We start from the raw sequence: 22,796 nt of genomic DNA, 5'->3' as shown, positions 1-22,796 counted from the left end.
GAGAAGAGGGAAGAAAAGTTACAAATAGCATGAAAAGTCACCCTTAAGGAAGAAGGTGCCTCCATGAGGCTCCCACACAATGAAGAAGAGAATGTATAAGTAACTTCAACAGGCTCAGTCAGTATACATCCTGAAACCTTGTAGAACAAAACTGGAAACATTTATTGAAAAAAAGAGAAAAGGGCAAAAATACATAGAGAGTAAGAGATTTTAAGTGATCTCACCCAGAAATTGGTAGATTAAGCACGCATACACAAATCACGAGTGGAAAAAGGTTTGGCTCACAGTTCAGAAACAGCTGTAGTAATGGATATACACAGAGCCTTCTACCCAGGTCAAACACATATGCAACATTTATGAAACTCAACCATGAGTCAGAATTAGCAAATTCTGCTAACAGAATGCAGAATGACTAATATATACTATAATTTCTAACCATACAGCATCATAATAAAATCAACACAGTAAGAGAAGAGCAGGAAGCTCAGCTGGCCAATACCCAGGCTGGAGACAGCAATAATAGACAGCACACTTTAAAATATCTAAGATGGCTGCATCTGTGAGATGACTCAGTGAGTAAAAGCACTTCTTGCCAAGCCTGACAACCTGAGTTCAATAGTTGGAATCCATATGGCAAATCAACTCCTATAAGTTGTTCACGGACCATGGCATGAATCCAACAGATACACACATACTTACAAAAAAAAAAAATGTAGTAAAGAAAAAAATATGTTAAAGTTGCCTTTTGAGCACATGCCTTTAATCCCAGCACTTGGGAGACAGAGACAAGAAGATCTCTAAGTTCAAGGATAACCTGGTCTACAGAGTAAGTTCCATGACAGTTAGAACTACAAAGAAAAATGCTGTGTAAGTAAGTAAGTACGTATGTACGTATGTACATACATACATACATACATACGTACATACATACATACGTACATATGTCTTTTAGCTTTCTGGGCTCAATATACACAAAACATGAATGAGGCTGGAAATGAGTGGCTACAGAAGAAATGCTATCTGGAGTGTGCTAGCTATTCATGATTGTCAACTTGACTGCATCTCCAACCAACTAAAACACAAACTGCTGGGCATTCCTATGAGGAACTTTCTTAATTAGATTACTTGAAGGAGGAAGACCTACCTTAAATATCTTGCCTGTACTCTCAATGGTTCAGTCAGTATACATCCTGAAACCATGTAAACAAAACTGGAAACATTGATCTTTTAAAAAAAAGAAAAGGACAAAAATACATAGAGAATAAGAGTGATCTGTTCCTATACCAGTAATAGAACCAATTTATTCAAGACTCCAGCACTAACGGAAAGTCTCCAGGAATTCTTTAGGACTACAGCAACAAACTGAGACTGTGGAGATATTCAGCCTGTGGACAGAACAACTACTGAACTTCTCAGCCTCTCCAGTGTGAGGCAAGGTATTGTTTGGTACCCCTAGAATGAGTAAATATATGTATTCAGCCTCCCAAAGTCACTAATGGGCAACAGCATCAGACACATGCTCTTTAATCACTGCCTGGCATTTGACCAAACAGAATGGGGGGAACATAAGCAAGAACAATGCTTTAGGAAGAAATGGAAACATCAGTTCCACATAAATTCTCCCCAAAACAGAGACAACTCATTTCATGAGCTCTAAAGGACACTATAATTCAAGAGGGCTCAAAAAAAGATATCCTCCCTTGTTGTGGATTGCTGTTTGTATTTTCTGCTCCCTCACCCTCTTGTGGGAGCAGAAAATACAAACAGCAATCCACAACACTCCCTGACCACAGATGCCAGTCCAGGGCAGCAACATGGAGAAAGGACATCCAGGTAGACTTGTATAAAAACATGGCACTTTTCCCAAAGCAATCCAAATATGGAAACAACCCAAAGGCCTACGAATACACATGCATGTGTACACACACACACATACACCAAACAATTTTAAAAGGAGAAAAATACATATAGAATGGGGGAGGGCGAATATAAAAAGGGGTACCGGCACAGGTGGATTGGAGAGGGCTCACGAGGCTTCATCTATCCCTGAAGAGCTACTTTTTTTGTTTGTTTGTTTTTTGTTTTTTGCTTTTGAGACAGGGTTTCTCTGTGTAGCCCTGACTGTCCTGGAACTCACTTTGTAGACCAGGCTGGCCTCAAACTCAGAAATCCGCCTGCCTCTGCCTCCTGAGTGCTGGGATTAAAGGCATGCGCCACCACGTCCGGCTGAAGAGCTACTTTTTTTTTTCTTTTAAGATTTATTTATTATATGTAAATACACTGTAGTTGTCTTCAGACCCACCAGAAGAGGGCATCAGATCTTGTTATGGATGGTTGTGAGCCACCATGTGGTTGCTGGGATTTGAACTCGGGACTTTCAGAAGAGCAGTCTTCGCTCTTAACAACTGAGCCATCTCGCTAGCCCCCTGAAGAGCTACTTTTAATGGTTTCTGGGATGGGGATCATTTTCTTCACTGGAAAAGCCTCTGTGAAGTAACCTAGGCTCCAATAAATAAGCCCCACTTCCAACACTCATGCCAATAACCCTAATTAAACCCCTGGTTCATAGAAAGAAGAAAAAAAAAAACCTACAAAAGTGGGAGGGCACTTGTGAAGGATTTTGGAGCAAGAGGGAAAGAATAAAGGAAGGTTACTAGAGGGAGGGGAAATGATCAAAATTTAATATATACTTATATGAAACTGAAAGAAAAAATCTGTGAAGAAAATTTCAGACTAATTATGCTCTGAATCTTTGGTAAATAGATTACAGGAGCTTTTCTTCATTCCTTTGCTTATTCATTTAATTACTATTTAATGCAAATGAGTACCAGATATGTAAGGTTAACTGTTCTTTGTTAAAACATACACAAAAATAACTGTGCTCGCGGAGTTTATACTACAGTATAAAAGACACATTGTGTAAGTGAAGAATTCAGTCAGAGATAGAGCTAGGGATGAGAGACAAAGCAGGAAACAGGGCTTGTGAAAAGGGGCTGAGAGAAACACTAACTTCTAGTCTGATCAGCACTGAAACCCCAGACTTAGTTAATAAAACTTTGCCACCAACACTGGCATTGAAGCTGGGGTTGTCTTCAGCCAGCTGAATGGCCAATGACGAAGAGTACTAGGCCTTGGAGGTGGAGAGCCATCCATACTACAGCCAAATCCTTCTCAAAACTCCACTGGGACTAATCTGAAAGCAGAGGACAGGAATTGTTGCCTGTTACTGGCCACAAGAAGCAAGAGATCAGAAGAAAAGTCACTCAGAAAACAACTTGCATTCAGCAGCCAAAAGGAAAGATATAATAAAATAATATAAATAAATAAAATAATAAAAACGAAGAAAAGTGCCTTGAATATGGAAATAGTTGAAAAAGCCATCTCATAGAATACCAATAAGGAGATAAGAAAGCCTAATGGGAACAGTGGCCACTAAGACTTAAGCTATGTCAAAGATTAGATCAAGCCTAATAGTCTCCAGTAAGGGAAGGCCTGGAATCAAGGGATACGGAAGGTCAGGCTTCCAAAGTGTGCTACAGAAATAATTTTCAGATATTTACCAGTACACAGGATTGTCTAGAACTAAATACATGAATGTCTTACTAGCTTTTCAGGAAACTTTATCACTAAAGAAACCCTGAGGTCAGATGGAAAAGCCAGAATGTAACAAACTAGTGGCCAAGTTGCTGACTGTGCAGATAAGGAAGCAGATATTCTCCACCTACTGCTGGTGTGGCCAGCAAAGGCCAGGAGAGACATCCCTGTTGGCACGGGTCAAAAGATAGTGTGAAAGGAAGCATTCTGATGACAGACGGAAATCCTTTCATTGCCAGTTAGCCCACCACCCACAAGAGAGTAGCAAGAAGCCCACAGAAGCTGCAGCCACTCACCGGCTGGTCAAGACCGCTGTGCCTCTCTTCCTTCTCCACAGTCCTCCGGCAGTCTGGGCATACCCACAGCGGCAGGTGCAGCACGCTGTTGCCCTTGGGAGCCATGGAAAGGGCCAATTTGCTCGCAGTCTTAACTCCACTCTCTAAAAATGAAGAGTCTTTTCGTTCACTTCTGCATAGAAGACAATAATCCCCAGCGGGGTAGGGTGGTGTCCTATGATTCATGCCAAAACTAAAAGGAGTCTGGAATAGAAAAAAAATTCTATGTTCAAAACCTGAGCCAGGAAGCCAAGATTGTTAAAATATATATATATATATATATATATATATATATAATACATATGTATATTTATATAGAAAAATAGTAACTAGAAAACATATTAAGCTGAACCTCATACTCTAGAAACTGGATATTTTAAATAAAATAAGAATATCATAAAGAAGCACTTCCCCCTTCACCTAGACTTTTGTATTACTTTGGCCAGGAAAACTCATCAGCATGGATCTTCAGATCTCAACTAAGCATGAAACATCATACCAGATGCATCTGCACACAAGGTCTTGCACCAAGGCAGCAGTATCTCTGAAGAGGGCCATCCATGGCCTAAACTCCAGAAAACAATCTCTTGGGTATGGCAGCTGCATACCCAAGACCCAAATTCCCAGGCATAATGCTGAATTCACTGCCTAATTTCAACAGCTGCTTTTTCAAAACTATGGGGTAAATGTGGGAATAGAGGAAGCCTAAGGTAAAAAATCCTTTGGAATACACAAAAAAGCTAAGGGTCTGAGGTTTGGAAACAGACTTACAGTACCAAGACCACCAAGCAGGGAACAAGACTTTAATTCAAAGCAGATAGCTAAAATGAGTTCTCCTATAGCATTACTGTCCACTCAGACCTTGCAAAAGCTGGCTGGCACCAAGCACTCAGCAAAGGAAGACAGCAGACCCCTCTTTAGCCTCTCCTATCACAGCCATCAGATGAAAAGAAGACCATCTCATTCTTCTCTAGTGTTCAGCTGTCTTTGCCAAGCCAGCTCCTCAGATCTTCCCTTACTCGCATGTCTCTTCTTAAGACTATCATCAACATTCAACCAGACTGTGAATGCACACTAACACACACAACTGACCCACAACCACCAGAGCTACCAAGTGGGCTACACAGAGGCACTGGGGCTAAAATCTGAGGCTGAATAAATAATTAATGAGTGAAGGAAAGTCTTTCACATTTACATGCTCTGATAATAGCTGAAACAGTATGAACCCATTATACCCATAACACTATCTCAGTGTGTGACAGGGTGAGGAGAGTCCCCAGTATAGCCTATGAACTCCCCTGCCCAGATCCCCACCAAAGAATAAACAAACAAAACAGTACAAGAGTGTCCTTTTCCATACAAAGAGCCCTGGGATGTCAACATCATGAGAATTTTAAAAATCGCCTCACTTAAGCCCATCTTTTTCTTGTCACAGACAGAATAACCATAACTGTCAGATCAGTGGTCACAGGCTATACATGCACATGCTGGGCACAAGTGTATCAAAAGCCAGGCCAGAAATGTAATATAACATCCAAAACTGACAAAAGACAGCCACTCATTCACCACCAAATACATGGGTCCAAAAGTACTTTAAGATTTCAGCTTTTCCACTGGTGTTCCAACTGTCTAAATTGATCAGGGACCACGAACAGAAACTCGTGCTTCACCGAAGAAAAATATCTTAAACATCGAAAAATTTAAATATTATGAAAAAACATTGCAAAATATAAAATAAATAAAAAAAGGAAAGGAAACTTTGAACCTTATGTACCGAGCAAATGCCAGGTATAGCAAACAGTGCTAGTCCTAGATTACTTGATTTAAAACAACAAAAAAATATAAAAAAATAGTAAAATATAAAAACAAATTAATGTTTTATAGACCCTGGGAAAAGAATTTTCAGCAAAGTACAAAAATTTAAAGCATTCCTTTCTTTAATTTTGTAATTCTTTACTGTGGAATAGCTTGGGACATCAGTTCTGTTTTAAGGAGCAGAACTGATGACTGAGCAAGGAAACGTAATTTGGATTATAAAATTCTTGCTTTAATAAAAATTCCTTAAACAGTAAAAAAAAAAAAGATTTCAGCTTTATTCAGATTCCAGGATATTTAAATATATATTAAAATAATTTTGGGGTGGGTCCAAAATTTATTACTATGAAAATTTTCTGTTTCAGATGAACCTTACACAGACAGAAGCCAGGGTCACTCCATCCATATTTTAAGTGCACTGTGACTGCAACCATTCCATGGGATTTAGTGATGAAACTTTGTCAATCAGTCTCATGTTGATACTGGTTTGGACTTGGTAGTATTTCAAGACTTTTTGGATCAGAGATGCTCTCAACCTGCACTCACTAGGAGCCTACCATGTGCCTAGGCACCAGGGCACAGTAGTAAATTTTTACTTATTCACTGTCTGGAAGAGCTAATATCCTTATTAAAGCAAAACCACAGATTATTAGAGCTTAGACTACTAGCTGCAATACTAACACTCTGAGACTAAGGCAGAAATGCTCTCGGCCAGCCTGGGCTAGATCCTTTCTTAAAAAAAAAAAAAAAAAAAAAAAAAAAAAAAAAAAGATGTTAGTAAAAAATATATCTTAGGAGCAACTGGCAGAGTGCTGGTGCTGGAAGAATGCTCCTTCATTCAGGCTACAATGAAGGCCTCTGTCAGGAAATACTTGCAGAGATGTCACCTGCACTTAACTAGGAGAACAAGCACAAAGAGAACAGGAGCTGAAGAAAGAAGAGCTGGGGAGAGCACCAGCCCCAGGCTGTAGGAAAGCTATTAAGAGAGCTGATGAGCCAGAAGTGAGGCCTTAGACAAGATGGGTCAGGAACAGCTCTAAAAAAGACACATCTATACAGAAATCTCTACTCTGGGCCATCTTTTAGGAGAGACAAGAATAAAATGCAAATAACAGAGGCCCTGTTCTTCTAAAAGGCATTGAATAGGTAAGCTCAGAGCCACAGGCTGGAAGTACTTAGCCTTTGTTTTTGTTTTTTGGGTTTTTTTCCCCCAAGACAGGGTTTCTCTGTGTAGCACTGGCTGTCCTGGAACTCACTCTGTAGACCAGGCTGGCCTCGAACTCAGAAATCAGCCTGCCTCTGCCTCCCAAGTGCTGGGATTAAAGGTATGTGCCACCATTGCCCAGATTTTGTTTTGGAGATGGTATCTTTCTGTATTACTCAAACTGGCCTCAAAATCCTGGGCTCTGTCAACCCCCTACCTCAGTCCCCCAAGTAGCTGAGACTACAGGTTTGAACTACCAAGAGTGAAATGTAGAAAAAAAACAAAGCAGAGACCCAAAGGAAACTCTTTGTAAACCTGAAAGAGAAGCAAAGCGTGCTGAAAGAGCACACACATCTGAATATGCCTATGCTAGCACAACACAGGCAAGGATCTAAAGCTTCTGTAGCAGGTGGGCACAGTCAGAAAGGACACGTCACTCAGTTTCTAGTTCTCACACAAGAGAAGACATGACCCAGTATCCATCTTAAAAAGAAATCTTACTGTACGAAAATAAACTCTATGGACAATGACATAGACATGTTGCTACAGGAAATTCTAAGTGAAGAAGAGGTAGCTTATACTTGTAGGAACAATAGAGAAGAGCAAGGTGGGACTCACAGGGGCCTCAAGGATAAATGACTAAATACCATAGGATAATCTCAAGAAACAGGGAAGTTAGGGCAGGGGAAAGAACCAAAGGTCAACTTGAATGTTGTTCTCATGAGCTCTAACATCTAATATAAAGTTTGTATTCCCGAGAAAGACTCTGGAAGATGGAGTGCAGTTGCATATATTATTGGGCACCATGAGTACAAATGATTAGAAAGTCACAGAACTAAGGACTAAGGAGATGGCTCAAATGTATAAGCACTTGTTATCCAAGCACAGAGACCAGAATATGGAAAACTACATTCTCCACTTTGCTAAGGTAGAAACTTAGGTCATTAAAGCTCGTCCTCTTATATAATGCAGGTTGTTAGTCATATATATTTCCATCGGTGCTCTAATTTAGCCACACTTAACCAATTTTGATGTGTTTTTAACTCTCCTTTAGTTTAAAATAATTTTTAAATTCCACCTTTTGTGTTTGCTTTCATTTTTCCTGGATAGGATCTTTCTATGCAGACCAAATGTCGCGTCTGACTTCTTCTTTAACACACGCTCTGTTAGAAGTATGGCCAGTTTCTTAATTTGGGGCTCTGTATGTATCTGTTACTGAGTTCTAATATAATTTGGCTATCATCAGAAAAGAGCCTAAAGTGTACATTTCTGGTTGTGTCACGTGAGGCAGACTCATGTGATGTCTTGCTGAAGTAGACTCATGTGATCTTTTGATGAAGCAGGACTCTTCTCCAGGGCACGTAATGTTTGGAAAGAGTGTAAGTAGGGCTCAACAGACAGTGATGGCACACCTGCATTGTTTGTTGCTGATGTTCACTTCCTTGAGAGACATGACAGAGAACTTCTCCCGGTATTCCTACTGGTTTTGGTCATTCCCAATGACGTGTGCCAATTCTGTGGAGGTCTGGCTGTTTCTGCTGGATCTTGCCACTAGTGCTGATTAATTAGTGTTTAGTGACACTTTGAACTGAACTGTTGGTATCCTGACAATAGAGATTGGAATAGCCCCAAAGAACTACTTCTAAACAAGTCCACATCCCCTTGTCCTATTTACCAACTTTTCTCCCCTACCTTTGGATGGGTGAATTGAAAGGGGAATTGAAGGGTTTGAGAATCCTTATTAAAGTAGGTTTGAATAATCTAAGCCTCTAAGAGCCTTATAATTACTTAATGTAATTTTAAATCTTCTACACATAACTAATCAGTTTTTCAGCAATATAGAACATAATTCATATTTGTGGATGTTCACTTCCCAAATGAGAGTGGCAAACTATGAAGGCTTGGGAAAGGCTACATCAACATATGTACCCCATCCATACTAATCCTCTGATCTCTTCCCCCACTTCACCTCCAAATGCATAAGGCCAGCTTACACTGCATATAAACCTAACAGCTACTACTTCGAATCCCTTCTATGACTCTTGTTTTCTAAAATAGATGAGTCCTCAGCAAGGCATCATGCAAGACATATGAGGCCCTCAGATGGTTGGAATACCCCTTATAACAGTTAATTACCTGGTTAAAATTGACAGTTCCATATTCCTATTCCATTCAGAACTATGGTTTTCACTTTGCTTAAAAGGAATTTTTTTAACTTTTATTTATACACGCATGAATGGACCACATCACATCATAGCATGTGTGTTGAGGCCAGAGGATGTTCTACAGGAGTCAATTCTCATCTTTGCAGCTTAGCTAGCCCCTTTACCTGACTAGTCCTTTTGCTGGCCCTTGCATTATTAGTACTTAGCATCTCCCACTCTGAACACCAATCTCACCTCCTTTACCAAATACAATGGACAATTCGCTATATCCCACTGTGCTTTCTTTTCTCCTCTAAGTTTTGCTCCTCACTCTTAATACTGCTTCCAGTAGCTAATTACTACAACTTTATATAGAAACATTCATCATAATACAAAGTATCCTTTGCCTGTCTATCTTCTTACTGGACATTCAGTTGTTTTTAGAACTGTAAAGTACCCAATACCCACTGAAGGGGCTAAAATGTACAGCAATATCAGAATGCATAGTCTTGCCTTCCAGCTTGCCTTACTTTATGCCTGCCTGCCTGCCTGCCTGCCTGAACCTTTTTCACTTCTTTCCCAGAACTCAAACACAAGTAGTTTCTGTGAGCAAGAGGCACTAGGAAATAATTACTAAACAGAAACTGAATCCTCCCATACTTACCTACCAAAAGAAATCTGGTAACAGAATCAAGAATTTATCTACAAAATTAGTTTAAAAACTTAAAAAGTTTTATTACAGATCATTTCTGCAATTTTATAGAATACACAGCAATTTATAGATTTCAAGGTTGTTCTGGAAACTCAATATAATTTACTTAAGAACTGATTATTGATGTAAAATGTATTATTTTAGCACCCCTTTTTCTTTTTGTGTTGTTTTATTTTTCAGACAGTGTCTCACAGAGCTCAGGTTAGCTTTTAACACTTGACCCTCCTCTGACTCCTAAATACTGGGATAATAGGCACATGCCTCATCCCTGGTCTCCCTCTCTCCCTCTCTTTTGAAGTACTAGTAATCAAACCCAGGACCTACCTGACACATTAGCTGAGCAAATGCTCAACCCTCTTTCTTTCCTTTATTCCTTCCTTCCTCGCCCCATCCTTTCCTCAATGTATCCCTGGCTGTCCTGGAACTATGTAGTTCACAGAAATCAACGTAGCTCTACCTCCCCAATGCTGGGATTAAATGCACTAATCCCCTTTTAAAGTAAGGTCTCATTAAGTTGTCCTGGCTGGCTCAAAGTTGTGGTCCTCCTGTCTTACCCTTCCAAGTAGCTAGGATTTATATAGCTTGCATAGCCAGAATGAGTACTAAAAAAGTTTCTATGCATGTAATTGTTAACTGCTTCATTTGAAGTCTATTACTGTTTGAACTGATTGAATGTATCCAGAAGAAAATCATCTCAGTATCCTTGGTACAGGTCTAGTACCTCTCTCTACTCTTATCATCTGATAGCACAGCAAACATCTGAAAATATTTCAGGTCTCTGCTGCCTGGAAAACCTGCAAGTTGCAAGTCACCCATGGGCACTACTTTCATTACTGTGCTCTCCTGGTCAGAAGGACATCCACACCACAGGCTAATCCATGCCCTCTGAAAACGGTGACCACAGACAGAACTTAGTTGTTGAAGAACTTCATGGTCCATAGATTCAAAATGCAAGAAGATCTGGGAACCTTCATGTAGTGGCTATTCCTGGTTGTCAACTTGACTATATCTGGAATGAACTACAATCCAGAATTGGAAGGCTCACCAGTGACCCTAATCTGGAGGCTGGGAAATAGAAGTTTCTGACCTGGATCTTGGTATGGAGATCTTGAGAGGCCTAGTGGCTATGGACTCCAGAAGATTAAGACAGAGGATCTCCGAGTTCAAGGTCATCTGGGATTAAAGGTGTGGCACACATTTTTAATCTGGGTTACACCTTCTGCTGGAGACCATATAAGGACATTGGAAGAAAGAGGGCTCCCTCTCTATCTCCTTTGCCTGCTTGCCATGTGGGACTGAGCAACTGTTAGATCCTTGGACTTCCACTCACAGCTGCTACTGACCATTGTTGGGAGTTGGACTGCAGACTGTAAGTCATCAATAAATTCCTTTTCTATATAGAGACTATCCATAAGTTCTGTGGCTCTAGAGAACCCTGACTAATACACTTCATCACAGGGAACAAGTAACAACTGAGGCTCTAAGTATGAAGGAGTACCTGGGAAGGAAGGCAGTGGATTAAGTAGACTGGGAGTACACACAGCACATACACTTAAAAGAGAACAGAAGCGTGAGTGCATTGTAGACTGCTAAAGGGCATGTAAAGGGTTAACATTCTGTTAGGGAAACTATTTGGCACTGTGTTTCCCAGAGTCCCAGCCCACTCATCTTCTTTTACCAGCTTTTCTCTGGCTACTACCAACCAAACTACCTCCTCACCAGGGTATGTGTCAGTCACATCCCCATCATCACCCAGGGACTCTTTTTTCCCCCCACACGTTTAAAAGGCATAAGTTTTCCCTTCTTTCCTTTAGGGCACAAACATGCTGTTCCTATCTCATCCTCCTCTTTTTAAAAAAGATTTATTTTTTTAAAAAGATTTATTTGTATTAGTTTAAATATGTATTGTGCGGTGGCATGTGCATGTACAGATGCTCAAAGAGGCCAGAGGCATCTGATAACTCTGGAGCTGGTTGCAGGTTTGATGTGATTGATCTGACATGGGTATCGACTTGGCTCCTCTTAACTGCTGAGCCATCTCTTCAGGCCCCTTATCCTCATCTTGACTGCATTTTCATCCACCTCTTACTACCTGTTAACAAAGTTATCCAGAGATGTCCACCCCACCTCCAAAAGAAACCACAGAAATGAAGCCACTCAATCTCTTCTATAAACACACACACACACACACACACACACATCACTAAAAACCTACTGAAACATGCAAAGTGGCACAACCATTTGAGAAGACAGTTTTGAAATGTCTTACAAAATAAACCAAACCCTAACCACTAGATCCAACAACTATGTTCTTTAATACTTATCAAATAAACTGAAAGTTTACATATACATGAAAACCTATGAACATCTGTGTGCGTGTGTGTGTGTGTGTGTGTGTGTGTGTGTGTGTGTGAGAGAGAGAGAGAGAGAGAGGTGGTACTTTGCCTGTCCCACGTACATTTGCCTCCATTCACATATATTTACAACAGCTTTCATAACTGCTAAAATCTGAAGCAATCAAAATGTAATTCTGCAGGTAAATGAGCACAAAATTGGGTCCACACAAGAAGAAATGAGCTATCAAGTCGTGAATTGTAAATATATATTACTAAGCTAAAAACAAAAACAATCTGAAAAGGCTGCATGCTACAAAATCCCAACTACAGGACAGGTGAGTGGGTGCCAGGGGCTCTGGGGAGGGAAGAGACTGGCTTCCTACTTTCTACTCACTTTGCAAGAGCCTAAAAATAGTCTATCAAAACAATGCTTCTAGGCGGGCGGTGGTGGCGCACGCCTTTCATCCCAGCACTTGGGAGGCAGAGGCAGGCAGATTTCTTGAGTTCGAGGCCAGCCTGGTCTACAGAGTGAGTTCCAGGACAGCCAGGACTACACAGAGAAACCCTGTCTCCAAACCCCCCCCCCCACACACACACACACACAAAAACCAAAAACCAAAAAAACCAATGCTTCTCTCTTCTGAACTCCTTGGACAACTGTATTCATTGTACACATATCGACACGTAATGAAAAACTAAAATCAGGACTGGAAAGATGGTTTAGCAATTAAAGAGCTTTTATAGAGAACCCAGGTTCAAGTCTCGACACCACATGATGTCTCACAATCATATATAACTCCAGTCTCAGGGAATCAAGAGCCTTCTGGCTTCTGTGGGCACCAGGCATGCATGTGGTACACAGGCATACATGCTGACAAAATATTCATATATACAAACAATTTTTAAATTTAAAAAATACATCTTACTAATTATTTTTAAAAGTAGGCAGTATCCTTTGCTGGGAAGAAGAAATAGCCACACCAATTCACTTATAGTAAGTAATGTTTGACTCAATGAAATTAACCAGTGACAGATCTAGAAAAGGGCTGGGATGACCAACACACCAATTATGTCCTATGTGAGTGTTTAAATGACATTCTTTACATAAGCTTCCTATGGTCAGATAATCCATATACTTTTTGGTCTTCTCCCCCAATGCTTACTCAGTGATTGTATGAAACTGAAGCAAGAATGAAAAACAGGAGCTAAAGAGATGGCTCAGAGGTTAAGAACACTGACTGCTCTCCCAGAGGTCCTGAGTTCAATTCCCAGAAACCACATGTAATAGGATCCAATGCCCTCTTCTGTTATGTCTGAAGATAGCTACAGTATACTCATATACATAAATCAACTTTTTTAAATCTTAAAAAAAAAAAGAAAAAAAGAAAAAAAAAGAACAGAATGGCTCAACAACATGCATACCCATCATGGAACTGGCCCTATCACTGCTGATAGCTAATCTGTACAATATCTAGTGAACGTAGGCAGCTATCATTAACAGGTTGACTATATTGGGCCCTTTCATCATGATAGGGATGGCAATTTGTCCTCTCTAGGAGAAAAATGGTTTGGTTTGGTTTGGTTTTGGTTTTTCAAGATAGGGTTCTCTGTTTAACAGCCCTGGCTGACTTGGAACTAGCTTTGTAGACCAGGCTGGCCTAGAATGCAGAGATTCACCTGCCTCTCTGCCTCCCCAGTGCTGGGATTAAGGGTCTGTGCCACTACACCCAGCTGAGAAATAATTCTCAACAGGGACTTTAGCACCAGTGAGTGTTCAGTCAAAAGACAGAAGGCACATCAAGAACCTAGGCATGGTAGCACAAACCTTTAATCCTAGTACTCAGAAGGCAAAGGATCTCTAGAGTTTACAAGCCAGCCTACTTAGTCTACATAAGGAGTTCCAGGACATCCAAGGTTATATAAAGAAATCTTGTCAAACAAAACAAATCTATATAGGGGCCACATACCACTGAAAAGAGTTAGCTGATTCTTAGTAAAGAATAGGATCAATAAAAACAGGAGTAAATACAGGAGCAGTCACAGATCTGAGGTACAATGTTCAAGGATAAATTTGATGCATATTATTCCATTTAATATTTTCTGTATGTGATATATGTATACCTATGGATCCAAGTATACATGAGGGTGCATACACCCTTGTGCATCCATACAGAAGCCAGAAGTTGGATGTTTTCCTCTATCAGTACCTATCCTATTGTTTTTAGCTTTTTAAAATATTTGTTTATTTATATTTTTTCTCTGTGTTGAGTGTGAAATGGCACAAGTGCAGAGGTCAGAGGAAAACTTACAAGACTTACTTGGTTCAATCTTTCTACCATGTGGTTCCTTACAATTCAGGTTGGCAGCAAGTACCTTTAGCCAATGAACCATCTTGCTAGCCCTGAGACAGGATCTATTACTTATTGAGCCTAGAGTTCATCATGTTGGCTAGACTATCTTGCCAGAAAGCCCTCAAGATCTGCCTGCTTCTACTCTCCCAGTACTGGAGTTACTGGTACATGCTACTATACCTGTTTTTGTTTGTTTTGCTTACATAGGTGCTAGGGATCTGAACCCAGGTCCTCATACTTACACAACAAGCATTTTGCCCACTGAGCCATCGCCCTAGCTCCTCATGAATAAAAATAATTCCTGCCAGGCGTGGTGGTGCACGCCTTTAATCCCAGCACTTGGGAGGCAGAGGCAGGCAGATTTCTGAGTTCGAGGCCAGCCTGGTCTAGAAAGTGAGTTCCAGGACAGCCAGGGCTACACAGAGAAACCCTGTCTTGGAAAAAAAAAAAAAAAAAAAAAAAGCCTTCTAGCTCAGCCAAAATAAGATTCAAACATCACTGGAGACAAGCAGCTATAGCCCCAGAATGGATATCTGCTTGAATACCATAAGGAAGCTGATAAATAGAAAACTATCCTTTAGGAGTGCAGATGAAACTTCTCAGGCTATCCTTGAACCTGCCTCAGCCTTCCTGCCCTGAAAATAGACAGGTCTGTATCACCAATCCTGGCAAAATTTATCAGAAAGCCACCTTCTATTTACATGCGTAACTTCAGCTACATAAAAGGCAGAGGCAAAAGGATCACTTAAGCCTAAAAGTTTGAGGCCAGAATCAGTTTTTTTTTAAAAGCCCAGAAAGGGAGGGGGGAGGGGAAAGAAGGGAAGGGGATGGGATGGGAAGGGAAGGGAGAAGGAAAGGAAGGAAAGAAGAAAGAAGCCATCTTCTGTGTGCTGGTAGCACCCAGTGCCTGTGGAAAGTAATGCTGGACTCTTATGGGAAGCCAAAGAATTTGTCAGGAAGCTGTTTATTGTAATTTACTGAAATCTAGAGAAGGCACAGAGAAGTGGGATCAGAAGCCCTCTCTACTTGCAAGTCCTACAAACCCACTGCTGACAAAAAGAGACACTTGGTAGAGGGCAACTCAAATGTCACATATGACAGTGGGTATGTGTGGAGCCAAGAGGCAATGAACTGCTAACTGGCACACCTTCCTGCTCACATTTTTCCATGCTGGCTGCAGACACAATGCCTCTTGGCTTTAGCACCTCTTTCTGCTTACTCAGTGAAAAGAGCCAGGTCTCATACTGATGCTCCTGGGCTTACGTCCCAATAAACTTCACGAAGTAAGGAGGCAATGTACTACTATAGCTACTGCACAGCCTGCTGAAATCAAGCAAATACTGGGTATTGTGGTGCACACCTTTAATTCTAGCATTCGCCTAGAAAAACAAGGCCGTTCTCTGAGTTCCAGACCTGCCTGGTCTAAGAAGTGAGTTCCAGGATATCCTGTGGTACACAGAGAAACTCTATCTTTAAAAACAAAAACAAATACAAAACAAAAACAAAGTATGGCTTTGGCTTTTGTACCATGTTAAAAATAAAGGCCCTCTATAATTGTTACCAGTAAGAAACATCAATAGAGGGAGCTAGAGAGATAGAGTCAGGAGGGAAGGCTTCCCTTTCAGGGTCTGCTAGATATAACACAGGCAGGCTCCTGGAAAACACTTGCACTGCCTCTACAGATGAGCTTCTTAGACTGCATTTCTCCAGAGCTAGGTGTATGAAAAGCACAGCTTATGTAATATTTGACAATGTGTGCTTTCTCTACCTCTGGACTTTAGAAATAGCAGAATAACAGAACATGAATCTGATGCATCTGTATCCCAACCCTTATTACTGTTCCTGCTTTCCACTAAGCCCCATTCATGCCTCCACCTACCAGCATCCCTCAGCACTGACAGACTAGCCAACCTTCATTCCACGTAATGGCTTGGAGCTGTCCTGGCTCATACTTATACCATTCTTACAGACAGACAGACACACACACACCCTTGCCCAAGAGGTCTGCTACACCAGCTGTGGCCCTAGTCAGTTCTGGCAACTCTCTTGTGCTGTGTACTCACCCATCACTCACAGCTCTCTTACACTCCAGGTTATTCTGACTTAGCTCTGGCCCAGGAACCCTGATCAACTACTCATTATAATTCTATCTTCCATAGGTCTGATCTCCAGCCTTGGAGAGAAGGCTCCTTTCAAATATGTTCCTTGGTATTTGTTTTTGTTTTTGTTGTTGTTGTGGTGGTTTTTGTTTTTCGAGACAGGGTTTCTCTGTGTAGCCCTGGCTGTCCTGGAACTCACTTTGTAGACCAGGCTGGCCTCAAACTCAGAAATCCGCCTGCCTCTGCCTCCCGAGTGCTGGGATTAAATGCATGCGCCACCACGCCCAGCTTGGTATTTGTTTTAAATGGCTAAAGTTTGTAGCTATGCAGTGGTGTGCATGCCTTTAATTCCAGCACTCAGGAGGATGCAGTGGATCTGAGTTCTAGACTAGCCTGGTCTACAGAGCAAGTTCCATGACAGCCAAGGACTTCTGGTCTTAAAGAACAGTCCCACTAGGCCTAGCAGTGGTGGCGCACGCCTGCAATCCAAGCACTTAGGGTTCGAGGCCAGCCTGGTCTACAGAGTGATTTCCAGGACAGCCAGGGCTACACAGAGAAACCCTGTCTCAAAACAAACAAACAAACAAACAAACAAACAAAAAACAAAAACAGTCCCACTAGATACAGAATAGTCTACATAAATGACCAATACATGATACTTGGGTCTTCTGTGGTCAGATAGACAAATTTGAGATAAGAAAGGGTTTAAAATACTCTCACTGCTAAGCTTGATGAAAGAAAGGAAGAAAGAAAGAAAGAAAGAAAGAAAGAAAGAAAGAAAGAAAGAAAGAAGAGAAGAGAAGAGAAGAGAAGAGAAGAGAAGAGAAGAGAAATCCCAAGTAGTTTACAATGGGCCTGACCATCTGTATTCACACCTCTGAACCAACAAGCTAAAAAGCAATTTATTGACCAGAATAGCTGAAGTTACATACAGACTTCATCATTAAGAACTAATTGTCTAGGAATAAAACTCTTAATTAAATGTACCAACAAAGTGAAAAAACTGAGAAAAAAATTACCAACTATGACAATAGTGAAGGGGGAAAGAAAATGAAACATGTAAAATCTGAAAATGTGAATTTTGTTTGAAAATGTCTTTCCTAAACTAAGCTCCTTTCCATAATGTTGATGTGACTTCCCAGATTAGTAACACTGGCACTGATAAATGTTCCAACAATGTGAATCATCTGAATTTGTTATAAAACAGAATGAAGAAGAAAATAACAAAACATTACCCCAGAACCATATGTCCCTCACCAACAAATTTTAGTCAGCATGAATTCTGTATTTGTACCTACCTGTTTCTAAATATAATAGCTACAAAATCAAGACTGTATTGAAATAAATAAAAAAACCACAGACTAGCAGAACACTCACTTATCATATCTCAGTGTAAGCCATCATCAAGGGGAAGCTAACAGTCTGTATGTTAGAAACAGTGAGAGAGGGAGCTGCACTGGAACTCTGCAGTCAGAAAGCCTGAATTTCAATTCCAACTCCATCTCCCAACAGGCTATGTGCAACCTTAAGAAGCCTCCCCAACTCCTTTTGCACTGTTTTGAGAAACTCTGTAAGCTCTGAAAAACAGTTTTTAAATCAATACTGAAAATTATAGTTACTCAGAGAACACTTGGAATAAAAGAGTACAACACTGGTTAACACTCACTACCCACTCTTCATCCTCCAAGTGCTTAGCACTTCTTGGCCTGTGTCTTCATTCACTTATTAATGTATTTTTTAAAAAATCTACTCAGGCTTACCAGAGAACCAAGTAAGAGGCTGAATTATTATATATATAGGTCATGAGCTTAAATGCAGACTCTGAAGTCTAGACCCTTGAGCATAGTGATTACCAGTCAAAATGGCCACTACTTGCCATCTTTTTGTTGTTCTTAAGTATGATTATTAGGTGTTTATACCATTGTATGACACATGCCTCCTTCAACCCTCATTATGACATTATTACACTATCCATCTGACATGGGGGAGCTATTTATTGCCATTAAAATGAGGAAATACAGAGGTTTAGAGAGATAGCTCAGTTAGCAGCATTGGCAGCTCTTGTAGAGGACCTGGGTTCTGTTCTAAGCATTCACATGATGGTTTACAACCACCTGTAACTACAAGTTCTCAGGAATACAATGCATTCCTCTACCCTCTGTGTGTAACACATGCATGTGGTACAGACATACATACAGGTATACACCCATACACATAAAATAAAAATTGTTTTTTAACTGACAAAATGTAGCTCTGTTGGTAAAGTACTTGCCACACAAACATGAGAACCAGTTCAGATCCCCAGCACCCACAGAGCAAGTCCAGGAGTACAAGCCATATGAGATCAGTATAATGAAGACAAAAATGAAGTGAATGAAACTGTTTCAGATCATCCTTTACCCTGAAGCCAAGGCTTGAGCTTGTCAATCTTGCAGCAACGGTCCTGCCTCAGTCTTCTGTGCACTACACTAGGCTTACAGGTATGCATCACCATACCCGTAATTGTTTTTAATGTTTTTCCTGTGCTGTGGGTCCAACCCGGGCTCCTCCCTTTTGCAAGTGCTCTACAACTGACTACATGCCTGTCTTAGTTTGGGTTTTACTGCTGTGAGCAGACACTATGACCAAGGAAAATCTTATAAAGGACAACATATATTTGCGGCTGACTTATAGGTTCAGAGGTTCAGTCCACTATCATCAAGGTGGAAGCACAGCAGGCATGGTAAAGGCAGAGCTGAGAGTTCTATGTCTTCATCTGAAGGTTGCTAGTGAAGACTGCCTTCCAGGCAGCGAGGATGAGGTTCTTAAGTCCACACCCACAGTGACACACCAACTCCAACAGGGCTATATCTTCTAATAGTGTCAACTTCCTGGGTGAACATATACAAATCATCACAATACCCAATCCTTAAAAACACCGTATAAGGGCTAGCGAGATGGCTCAGAGGATAAGAGCACTGAATGCTCTTCCAAAGGCCCTGAATTCAAATCCCAGCAACCACATGGTGGCTCAAAACCACCCGTAATGAGCTTTGACATCCTCTTCTGGTGGATCTGAAGACAGCTACAGTATACTTATGTATAATAATAAATCTTTAAAAAAAAAACCCACTGTATACATTTACTGTGTACCATGTAATGGTTTCTGTTTAGTTGGTTGGTGTTTTGGTTTGGTTTGGGATTTTGGTTTTTGTTTGTTTGTTTGTTTGTTTGAGATAGGGTTTTTCTGGTTAGCTTGACTGTACTGGAACTAACTCTCTCTGTAGACCAGGTTGTCCTGGAACCTAATCAGAATCTGCTGCCTCTGCCCACCACTGCTCGGTTGCCATATGATTTCTTTAGTAGAAGGTGAACACAATGTGATGTTTTAGTAGATGGTATACACTATTATATCAGTAGATGATATGCACTGTGATGTTCAGGAGTATGTGATACATGTTGTGCTCAGAGTAGTCGATGACATACATAGCCATGTTTCAGGAGATGGTATTCATTGTCATGTTCAGTAGTACATGGCATACATCATCATACTTTGGTAGATGGCATATCAAGTATATATTATATAGTATATTTCAAATCCTTCTAGGGCTAGAGATGGCATTCTTCCTAAGCATGCACAAGAGCCTTTTTATCCCAAGATCCTTTTTAAAAAAAATCTACGGGGAAAGACAGGTTGGAAAGGAAGAAAGAAGTGAGAAAAGGAATAAGGGAAATTCTGTCTTTAGAGTGTGGTATAGTGTTAAACATTGTTAACTCCAGCACTTGTCAAGAAGTCAAAGGACCCAGGAATCAAGACCAGCCTCAACTACAGAGGGCAGCGGTCCTCAACCTTCCGAATGCCATGACCCTTTAATACCCTCATGTTATAGGAGTCATGGTATGGTGACCCCCAACCTTAAAATTATCTTCATTGCTACTTTATAACTAAATTTCTACTGATATGAATCATAAATACCTGATATGCAGGATGAATGACCTGTTTCGGGAACTATTTTAAAAAAACAAATCAGCACGTTCCTGTGTTTGTGCCAGCAACTCTTGGCCCTGCTGCGGTCCTGCAGGCTCTGTCTCTACCCGCCAACTCTCCAGCGAGCTGGAGCTTGTAAGTTCCTTTTGCTGCCACACCAGCCCAATGTTATGACCGCCCCCCCAACAGCCCCCCCATGGTCAGCTGCCACACCACCCAACAATCCAGTAAAAACAAAACTCTAGAAGCTGATAATTAACAAAACAGATTTATTTATCAATAAATTTTCAATTCACAAGATGCCAATACAATAATTTCAGAACCAACTGATGATAAAAGTTGCCCACTTCTATTATAAAAATTATCCCAAATATTCTATCCTTTATGATATCATAACTATCTGTGGTTATTAAAAACCACGCTGGCCGGGTGTGGTGGCACACACCTTTAATCCCAGCACTCAGGAGGAAGAAGCATCCCAAGATGCTGTCTCTGTAACTCTTAGCTCCTCCTCCCTTTCCCTGTCCAATCACAGGCTCCAGCTGTGCTAATATTTTAATGTAATTTGACAGGGAAAATCCTGTCACACTATATACATGTTCTTCTCTGTGCACACTTATGTGAATTCAGGTAGAGCCTAGAGGTTAATGTCAGGTGTTTTCTATTAATCTCCACCTTATGCTTTTGAGATTTAACTCTTTTGAGTCTCACATTGAACTTTACTGATTCAGCTAGACTGGCTGCCAGCAAACATCAAGAATCTGCTCTACCTCTGGATATATTACACATACACAGTGGAAGAAAAAGAAATGCACCAGTGCACATACATGCATACAACAGAGCAGCACATATACATAATGTGGTGAAGAGAGCAAGGATATGTTCCTTTTATTTTCAGATGAAAATAAGATAGAATCTCACCCTTTCCCCTTATTTACTTCATCTTGGGCAAAGGAGAAATGAAATTTTCACAGGAGAAAATGAAATAATTCAGAATCAGCTTTTTTTTTTTTCCTTTTTATTGTCCTCTACCTTCAGTCCTACTACTGCTTGGGAGAATGGGGGCAGGACATGTATAGGATGTTGTACTTGAGTCAGCCCTATAACTGGAGTCCAGAAGGTCCAATACCTCCTCCCCACAGATATGTAAAGACACAGACATTATGATTAATCAATGCCAGTGCTGCTCAGCCCTCAGTATAACTTAACTTTTTATAAAATAAGCAGTGACTAATCATTTCTTTAAAGTCTCAGATGTATGAATGGCATGTGATAATATGTACTCAGTCCTACTATGATTATCTATCTTACCTACTCTATGTCTATGTGTTTTATACACATATCACAAAGCACTTTATCCCACTGTCCCACTAAATATGAATGTTCTGTAATTAACTTATTTTGTACAATATACCACTGACATTCTCAATGGTCATATCAGAACTTTTTAGAATTAACTATGAAAATGGCCAGGTACACATTTGTAATCCTTGCACTGAGAAGGCTGAGACAGGACAAGACTTTTCAAAGCCAGTCTGGAAAATACAACCAGACCTAGTCTTAGAAAAGGGAGAAGGGAGGGAAGGCAGGTGAGGGTAGAACAGAGCAGAGTAAGGTAGCTAATGTCTTTATATTTCAGTACTTAAGACACTGAGGCAGGCAGATCTCTGAATTTACTGAGAGCCTGGTCTATACAGCAAGCAGCAAGCAAGAAAGGAACGAAGAAAGAAATATACCATAAGCAGCTCTTTAAGAAACACATAATTAGAGCTAGAGAGATGGCTCAGGAGTTTCAGAACATGAACTGTTCTTGAAGAGTCTAGAGATAATCCAAAAAGAAGGTCTCAGTCTTCTGGAATATGCAAAGGTAGCAAAGGCCGACTGTAGGCTTAAAATTTTTAAACTCTATTTTTAATAAAAGATTTTAACCTTCTCTCTAGCCACCAGAGGTAGTGGGAAAGAAGGGTTATTAGGATGGGAAGGGACGCGGACCTGTTTAGAAATTGTTCTTGGGCTGGAGAGATGGCTCAGTGGTTAGGAGCACAGAGGACCTGAGTACAATTCCCAGCAACCACATGGTGGCTCACAACCATCTGCAATGGGGTCTGATGCCCTCTTCTGGTACATCTGAAGAGAGCAATGGTGTACTTATATACATAAAATAAATAAATAAATCATTAGAAATTGTTCTTTGGCCGGGAGGTGGTGGCACACGCCTTTAATCCCAGCACTCGGGAGG

The 22,796-nt window shown here is 40.6% G+C and overlaps 1 protein-coding gene and 1 non-coding gene across 6 annotated transcripts in view; one reads left to right on the top strand and one right to left on the bottom strand.

Annotated features, from left to right (window-relative positions):
* The window catches only part of Fam193a (family with sequence similarity 193 member A), a 125,449-nt gene that overhangs the window by 78,280 nt on the left and 24,373 nt on the right, over positions 1-22,796 (bottom strand). For all 5 annotated transcript variants that reach the window (XM_021162177.1, XM_029477880.1, XM_029477881.1 and 2 more), the window contains exon 2: positions 3,891-4,133. In XM_021162177.1, coding sequence (XP_021017836.1) covers positions 3,891-4,133 — 243 coding nt within the window. The remainder of the gene's footprint in view (positions 1-3,890; positions 4,134-22,796) is intronic.
* Positions 18,468-18,571, top strand: LOC115031239. Its single transcript, XR_003836848.1, has one exon. It is a non-coding gene; the product is annotated as a small nucleolar RNA U13 (small nucleolar RNA).

Source organism: Mus caroli, chromosome 5 (genome assembly GCF_900094665.2).
Source record: "Mus caroli chromosome 5, CAROLI_EIJ_v1.1, whole genome shotgun sequence".
Lineage (NCBI taxonomy): Eukaryota > Metazoa > Chordata > Mammalia > Rodentia > Muridae > Mus > Mus caroli.
Note: the sequence above shows the minus strand (reverse complement) of the source record. Positions and strands in the feature narration are given on the sequence as shown.